The 8,990-nt window shown below is 37.8% G+C and overlaps 1 protein-coding gene across 1 annotated transcript; it reads right to left on the bottom strand.

Moving 5' to 3' along the window:
- Positions 1 to 2,655: 2,655 nt before the first annotated feature.
- On the bottom strand, positions 2,656 to 3,009 carry LOC129081750 (40S ribosomal protein S15a-like). Its single transcript, XM_054587427.1, has one exon. It carries the CDS (start codon positions 3,007 to 3,009, stop codon positions 2,656 to 2,658), a length of 354 nt encoding a protein of 117 aa, XP_054443402.1.
- Positions 3,010 to 8,990: the final 5,981 nt, after the last annotated feature.

The following is an 8,990-nucleotide window of genomic DNA, read 5'->3' as shown; positions in this document are numbered from 1 at the left end:
TGTAATTCCATGTTACCAAGTAACCATGGCTGATATGGGGAAGCTCTTCTTTGCAGAAGAATTCAACTTATAAATGTAAAAACAGTGACAGAAGTTTAAAATCACTATTCAAATTACTGATTCAGGCAAACTCATCAATGATTTCTCAACGCTGGAGTGACAGTCACAGGCTGTCAAAGTCTTGCACCACAGGGAAAAAAACACAAAGGAAAAATGTACCTTACAAAGAAGGGTGCACTGGCTAAACTTATTAAAAGTGGAACAACCAGACATTCTGTGCTTCCTGACATGATGCAGAACAAAGTGCCTAGGGCCACCTATGAATGCCCTTGCCTAAAATGTTTTAACTACATTTACTACATATATTTCAAGTGTAACTTTAAGTTTATAGGAAACAGGAAATGGAGAAACAAATAATGCAATGCCACAGAGAAGTGAGCAAATCAGTCCAGAAGGAAGGACAGTCCAAAATAACTGACCAGAATCTTCAACAGGACTACGGCATGGGCGAAACTACACTCAGGGGAGCAGAATAACTTTTCTGCATTAAAGAGAGAAAGGAGATACAAAAAAGTTTTTTTTTCTTAAGGTGAGTCCTGTTTAGATACTGATTTGAATATATCCCCACAAAAAGATACTTTTGAGACAATAGAGAAATTTGAATATAAACTGGGTATGAAATAATATTGAGGGATTTACTAATTTCATTTGGTGTGATAATGGTGCAGCAGTTATGTGAGAAAATGCCCTTTTTTTAGTGATGAACATTGAAGTATTTGAAATAAAATACAACATCTGCAATTTGCTTTAAAATACTTCACCCAAAAAGTTACATTAATAAGTAAAACAAATACAGAAAAATGTTCATAATAGCTAAATCTAAGTTATGGAACATGCCAGTCCTGGCCTTGCTGGTCTTCAGATATATACTTGTCCTGGGAATCACAGGGGCTGGCACCTGCAAGCTACTGTTCCCAGGCTCTTTTGCCCTCTGGTTAATTTCAGCCAATGGGAGGCACTGTAATGATATCTTTCCTAGCCAACCTGTCCCATCCTCCTCTGAGCCTCAAGCAGTGTCCATGGTGACAGTTCCATCCTTTCCATATCCATAACCACTGCTCAGGCCTGTGATTCCAGAATCTGCCTGGGCTCTGAACATGTGGGAAGAAGGGCCTGTATTTGGGGGGCAAGGGTTGCATTGTAATCATGGTATAATAGAGAAGAGATATGGTCTTTGTCTATGGTCCTGGCACAGAGCTCCTAAAATTTTTTTAATCCTCTGGAGTACCATATCTAAATTTATGTTAAAGAGATGACTTGGGATGGGCCCTTTGACAATTTCAAGGAAGGGGCTCACCATGGCACAGAGACCAAATACCTGATTAGAGAGTTGGAACATTCAGCCCCATTCCCATACTTACAGGGAGTACAGAGGGGCTGGAGACTGAGCCCAATCACATGGCCAGAGGCAAAATAAGACCCCCAGACAACTCTGGATATCCAAAGCTCAGTCAACTCCCTGACTGGTGAACACATCAATATGTGAAGTGGGTGATGTGCACAGGGTGAGGGTATAGAAGTTCTGCATCTAAGACCCTCAAAATTTGCTCTCTGCATCAATTTGTATGTTCCTGAGTTATGCCCTTTTTATAATAAATCTGTAGGCATAAGTATAACACTTTAAGAAAGTTCTAGAAGACATTCTGGTGAATTATTGAACCTGAGGGGGACCAAGGAAACCCCTAAATTTATAGCCAGTATGTCAGAAGTGTGGGTAGCCCCAAAACATGTAGCTGCCATCTGAAATGGGGACAGTCTTGTAGAAGACTTTTACCCTTAATCTGAGAGGTCTGATTTACCCAGGGTAGTTGGTGTCAGAATTTAATCAAATTACAGTACATCAACTTGGAGTGGAAATAGAACAATAAGTGACACTTATTTCTGGAGTAGGTGGCTTCAGAGGTAAATTTTACTAAACATTAAAATAAGTATTAACACTTACCCTTCTCAAACTATTTCAAAAAATTCAAGAGGAAAAATGACTCCAAAGTTCATTCATGAGGCCAGCATTATCCTAATTCCAAAATCAGGTAAAGACACTACAAAGAAAGAAAATTATAGACCAATATCCCTGATAAGCTTAGGTGTAAAACTCTTTAACAAAATATTAGCAAACCAAATTCAGCAATACATTAAAAAGATCATAGATCATGATCAATTGGGATTTATTCCTGGGATGCAAGATTGGTTCAATATCCACAAGTCAAGTAGCATGACATATCACAGAAACAAAACAAAGAATAAAATTTATATGATCATATCAAAAGACACACAAAAAAGTATTTGATAAAGTAATCAAGGAGATAAATGACCTGTATTGAAAAATTATAAGACACTGAAGAAACAAATTGAAGAAGATACAAATAAATGGAAGTACATACTGTGTTCATGTACAGGAAGAATTAACATTAAAATGTGCATACTACCCAAAGCAATCTATAGATTCAATACAATTCTTATCAAAATGGCAATGACATTTTTCACTTAAGTAGAACAAATAATCCAAAAAAATGCTTTTCCATTGAGGCACTTTATTTACACATGTGTATTAAATCCCTAGAAAAAGAATCCCAAGATTTTCCTTCCTGTGTGTTTTCATCTTTCTCCTTCATGGTCCATGATACCTGCTGAGGTTGTTAGAACAATGAAACCAAACTGATGGGACAGAAGCAGATTGTTCTGCCATTTTTCTAGATCTTTGAGTTGCACATCAAATCTGGGGCTGATTACTCCACACTTGTTCAACCTTCCTGTGAGGTTCACAACAGTTTTCCCAGTTCTGCAGTCATCAATAATTTCAAATTTGCCAATGTAACCATGTTTCATCACCACAGTTAGAAACTGGATGATGACTTTGGACGACGGTCTGATAAGAACCTGGCATTTGCCTCTCTTTTCAGTATTGTTAATTCTCTTGAGAGCATCAGCCAGGACATTCATGTGCACCATTATGGTGGCCCTGAAAGATGGCAGAAAGAACAAATAATCAAAATATTTATATAGAACCACAAAAGACCTCAGATAGCCACAGCGAGCTTGGAGAAAAAAGAACAAAATCAGACATATCACACTACCTCATATAAAACTATACTACAAGGCTATAGTAATTTTTTTAAAAGCATGGTACTGGCATATAAGCAGACACATAGATCAATGGAACAGAATAGAGAGCCCAGGAATAAACCCACACCTATATGGTCAATTAATATATGACAAAGGAGACAAGGACATAAAATAGGGTAAAGACAGTCTCTTTAATAAATGATTAAAATTTAATGAGAAACTGGACATATATATGTAAAAAAAGGGAACTAGACCAAATTCCTGTGCCCATATACAAGAATAAACTCAAAATGGATTAAAAGCTTAAAAGTAAGACTCAAAACCATAAAACCCCTAGAAAAAACATAGGCAGTAAATGCTGTGACATTTCTCTTAGAAATATTTTTGGTGATATGTCTCCTTGGACAAGGAAAGCAAAAGAAAAAATAAACAAATGGGACTATATCAGACTAAAGGGTTTTTGCACAGCAAAGGAAACCACTAACAAAATGAAAGGAAAATATACTGATTGGGGGAATATATTTGCCAAAGATAGATCTGATAAGAGGTTAATATCCAAAATTTATAAATAACTCATACAACTCAACACCCAAAACAAACAATCCAATTAAAAAATGGGCAGAAACCTGAACAGACATTTCTCCAAAGAGGAAATTCAGAAGGCCAATAGATATATGAAAAGCTGCTCAGCATCACTAATCATCAGAGTAATGTAAATTAAAATTACAATGAGACATTACTCACACCTGTCTGAATGGTTATCATAAATAAACAAACAACAAGTGTTAGGAAGGATGTGGAAAAAAGGGAATCCTCATGAACTACTGGTGGGAATGCAGACTGGTATAGCCACTGTGGAAAGCAGTGTGGAGTTACCTAAAAAAAAATTTTAAATGGAACTGCTTTATGAACCAGTGATTACACTTCTAGGTATGTATCTGAAGAAACACAAAATACTGATTCAAAAAAGTACATGCACCCTATGTTCATTGCAGTGTTATTTATAATAGCCAAGATATGGAAGCAACCCAAGTGTGCGCGAATAAAGAAGTGGATAAAAACATTGTGAATATATATATATAATATATATAAATTTATATATATAAAAATTACTTGGCCATAAAAAGGTTAAAATATTACTTTTGTGGCAGCATGGATAGCCTTAGAGGGTATTACACTAAGTGAAATAAATCAGATAGAGAAAGACAAATACCATATGATTTCACTTATATGTGGAGACTAAAGAACAAAAATGAACAAACAAAACAGAAAGATTCATATACAGAGAAGAGAATGATGGTTGCCAGAGCAAAGGGAGGTTGGGGGGCTAGTTGATAAAGGTAAAGACATTAAAAACTATAAATTGGTAGTTACAGAATAGTCACTGGGGTATAAAGTACAGCATAGGGAATATAGTCAATAATATTGTAATAACTATATATGGTGCCAGGTGGGTACTTGAAATATTGGTGGGACTGCTTTGTAAAATATATAATTGTCTAACCACTATGCTGTACATCTGAAACAAATACAAAATAATATTGAATGTAAACTGTAATTGAAATATAAAATTTTAAAAAATAACACTTGTTGGAATGTCAACCCAGACCACACCTGCTTTCCTAAAAACTGCCTATCACTCAAACTCCTTTGAGGATAGATGCAATTTGAAAGGTTACCAAGACCACCCAAAGGTTTGATATTTCTATAGAAGGACTCACAGAATTCAACAAAGCTATTGGACTCATGGCTATGATTTATTATAGTGAAGGGATACAGACTATAATGGGCAATAGGAAAAAGTTCCCAGGGCAGAGTCCAGGAGAGACCAAGCACAAAGCTTGCAGTTATCCTCTCCTAGTAGTCATATATATAACACTTACTTCTCCCAACTTGTGGTAACACACTCAAAGACTTGCCAGCCAGGGCAGTACCCGAGCATTAGTGTCCAGGTTTTTGCTGGGGATCAGTTGCATAAACATGAAAGACTGTTCACATGGCTGACCTTGGTCTCCAGCCCCTCTAGAGACTGACCAGATACAACACGGCCCAAAGCCTCCACCATAAAGCACATTGATAGCATAGGCTGTCTGGCATGGCCCAAGGCTCCTGACACTCTTATCAGACAGAACATTCCAAGAGCTTAGAGGTTATCGCCCAGAAGCCAGAATCAAGTGCCAAATCTTTCCACGGGCAAGGTTAAACTTTTGCTGCACAGTAAACCTACTTTGCTGTCCCCAATGTGGACATCAATCCTGTCCACAATGATTAGATCGGGTATGGGCTATGCCAAGCTAGGAAATCCGACTCTCTCCTAGGGTGTTGGAATCAGGATACAGGGACTCCAGTTCAGATTTCCTCAATGCATGACCCTGAACTATTGGGGGTGTTTATTAAAATGAGGCTCTTCCAAAAAAAAAAAGAAAGAAAGAAAAAGTAGCAAATATTGACAGGAATGTAGAGAAATGGGCCCCCTGATGCCCTGTTGGTGAAAACACAAAATGGTGCAGCTGCTGTGGAAAACAGTGTAGACGTTCCTAAAAAATTAAATTAGAATTATGATATGATCCAGCAATTTCACTTCTGATTTAATCTTGGTCTCTGATTCTAGGCATCCTAAAACCCAGCAGCATCCCTGTCCTTCCTGCAGTTTACTGATCAATAAATCCAGGAGCAGGTTATTTGAAAGGATAAACAAAAATGACAAGTTTAACCAGACTCATCAAGAAAAAAAGAGAAAGGACCCAAATAAATAAAATTGGAAATGAAAGAGGAGAAATTACAACTGATACCACAGAAGTTCAAAGGATTGTAAGAAATTACTGTGAACAACTATATGCCGAGAAATTTGAAAACCTCAATGAAATGGACAAATTTCTAGAAAAATATATCCTTCCAACACTGAATGAAGAAGCATAAAGCCTGAATCGACCAATAACAGCAGGTGAAATTGAAGCAGTAATCAAAAAACTCCTGGCACACAAAAGCCCTGGACCGGATGGTTTCACAGGGGAATTTTACAAAATATTTAAGGAAGAGCTAACCCCTGTCCTTTTCAGGCTATTCCAAACAATCCGAGAAGAGGAAAGACTCCCAAACTCTTTTTATGAGGACAGCATCATCCTAATCCCAAAACCAGATAAAGACACAACCAAGAAAGAAAACTACAGGCCAATATCGCTGATGAACATAGACACTAAAATCTTCAACAAAATATGGGCAAACCACATCCAGCAAATCATTAAAAAGATCACCCACCATGATCAAGTGGAATTAATTCCAGGGATGCAATGATAGTGCAATATACTCTAATCAATAAATGTATGATCTCACCTATAAGCGGAACCTAACCAACAATGCAAAGATGCAAGGAAAATATGACCAGCAACACTAAAAGGAAAAGAAATCAATAGAGACAAGAGGGAAGCGGGGGGGCGGGGAAAGGGAAGGGAAGGGGAAAGTCAAGGAACATATAGCATGGACTCGTGGACAAAACCAAAGGGGAAGAGCTGAGGGAGGGAAGGAGGGAGGGGGCAAGGGAAAGAGGTGGGGGGGAGGCAGAGACAAATGTATTTAAAAAGTAAATAAATTTTAAAAAATGAATAAATAAAAAAAGAAAAAGAAATAAATGTAATACATCACATAAACAAAATGAAAGACAAAAATTACATGATCATATCAATGGATGCTGAAAAAACATTTGATGAAGTACAGCACCCATTTATGATTAAAAAAAATTCAGAAAAGTGGGAGTAGAGGTAGCATACCTCAACATAATAAAGGCCATATATGAGAAACCTACAGCCAACATCATACTTAACAGGAAAAAATAAAAATCTTTCCCCCTAAGATCAGGAACAAGACAGGGGCATCCATTTTCACCACTTTTGTTCAACATAGTATTGAAAATTCTTGCCACAGTAATCAGACAAGATAAAGAAATAAAAGGCACCCAAATTGGAAAGGAGGAAGCAAAACTGTCACTCTTTGTACATGACATGATAGTGTACATAGAAAACCCCATATAGTCCTAGTCGACCTAGTAAGTGAATGTGGCAAACCAGCAGGATACAAAGTCAATCTCAGAAATAGTAGGCATTTTTGTACACCAATAACAAAATATCAGAAACAGATATTAGGATAAAATCCTATTTACTATAACAACAATAAAAATAAAGTACCTAGGAATAAACTTAACCAAGAAGGTAAAAGACTTGTATGTAGGTAGAAATGATTTGTGTCCTCACACAACCAAAAGAAGGATACAACTAATTTAAAAACAAAAACAACCTGAACTGCCAGTAAATCAAACTACATGGAAGTCCGACAGCCAAGGAGTTAAAGAAGAAACATTCATCCAGATGGTAGGAGGGGCAGAAACTGGCAGCCTGGTCAGAAAGGATGCGAGGAAAGGTGAAGGAAGGGGGACAGATGGGGGTGGCAGGTGGTAGCTGGCAGACAGGACTTCCCACATTCATGTACAGATAAACTGGGAGGAACAATTGGGGTACAAGACAAGCCAAGAAACCCAGAGTTACAGCACAGGGAAATAATGCCTCAAAACCTCTGGCTGTAAAATCTGTGGGGGTTGCAGAAGCAGGGGAAACTCCCAGTCTCACAAGAGAGTGTTTTGGAGGGATTCACATGGTCCTGGGATGTACATGAGCCTACCCACCTGGGAATCAGCACCTGAAAGGGCACAATCTTCTTGTGGGAAGTAAGAGGAATGATGGAAAGTGGGGCGAGAGCCAAGCAACTGAGCAAGTGGCATTGTTCTCTCTCTGACCCCTCCCCCATATACAGTGCCACAATGCAGCAAACGGGGTGGCCCCACCCTGACGAATACCTAAGGCTCCACCCCTTCCAACATAACAGACGTGCTGAGACAAAGAAATATGGCCCAAATGAAAGAACAGATCAAAACTCCAGAAAAAGAAGTAAGTGACAAGGAGGTAGACAACATATCAGATGCAAAGTTCAAAACACCAGTAATCAGGATGCTCACAGAAATGACTGAGTTCAGTCGCAAAATGAAGGAAGAAATGAAGATTATACAAACTGAAATAAAGGAAAATATACAGGGAACTAATAGTGAAGGGAAGGGAACCAGGACTCAAATCAATGATTTGGAACAAAAGAAAAAAAATAAACATCCAACCAGAACAGAATGAAGAAACAAGATTATAAAAAAAAAGAAAAAAGGATAGGCTGAGGAACTTCTGAGACAACTTTAAATGTTCCAACATCCAAATCATAAGGGTGCCAGAAGGAAAGGAGGAAGACCAAGAAATTGAAAACTTACTTGAAAATATTATTAAGGAGAACATCCCCAATCAGGGAAAGAAACTAGATGTGCAAGCCCAGGACGTTCAGACAGTCCCAAAGAAGTTGGATCCAAGGAAGCACACACCAAGGCACCTCATAATTACATTACCCAAGATTGAATATAAGGAGAGAATCTTAAAAGCAGCCAGAGGAAAGAAGAGTGTTGCCTACAAAGGAGATCCCATAAGACTATCAGCAGATTTCTCAAAAGAAACCTTACAGGCAAGAAGGGGCTGGAAAGAAGTATTTTAAGTCACGAAAGGCAAAGACCTACATCCAAGATTACTCTATCCAGCAAAGCTATCATTTACAGTGGAAGGGCAGATAAAGTGCTTCCCTGACAGAGTGAAGCTAAAGGAGTTCATCATCACCAAGCCCTTATTATATGAAATGTTAAAGGACATTATCTAAAAAAAAGAAGATCAAAAACTATGAACAATAAAATGACAACAAACTCACAACTATCAACAATTGATTCTAAAAAACAAAAACTAAGCAAACAATTACAGCAGGAACAGAATCACAGAAATGGAGATCCCATA

The sequence above is a fragment of the Pteronotus mesoamericanus genome, unplaced genomic scaffold (genome assembly GCF_021234165.1).
Source record: "Pteronotus mesoamericanus isolate MK-2021 breed Mesoamerican mustached bat unplaced genomic scaffold, CSHL_Meso_final scaffold_118, whole genome shotgun sequence".
NCBI lineage: Eukaryota > Metazoa > Chordata > Mammalia > Chiroptera > Mormoopidae > Pteronotus > Pteronotus mesoamericanus.
The sequence above is the reverse complement of the archived record's forward strand: the minus strand, read 5'-3'. Positions and strand labels throughout refer to the sequence as shown.

Bases quoted from the DNA above. Each gene is read 5' to 3' on its own strand.
- LOC129081750 (XM_054587427.1), bottom strand. From the start codon at position 3,009: ATGGTGCACATGAATGTCCTGGCTGATGCTCTCAAGAGAATTAACAAT.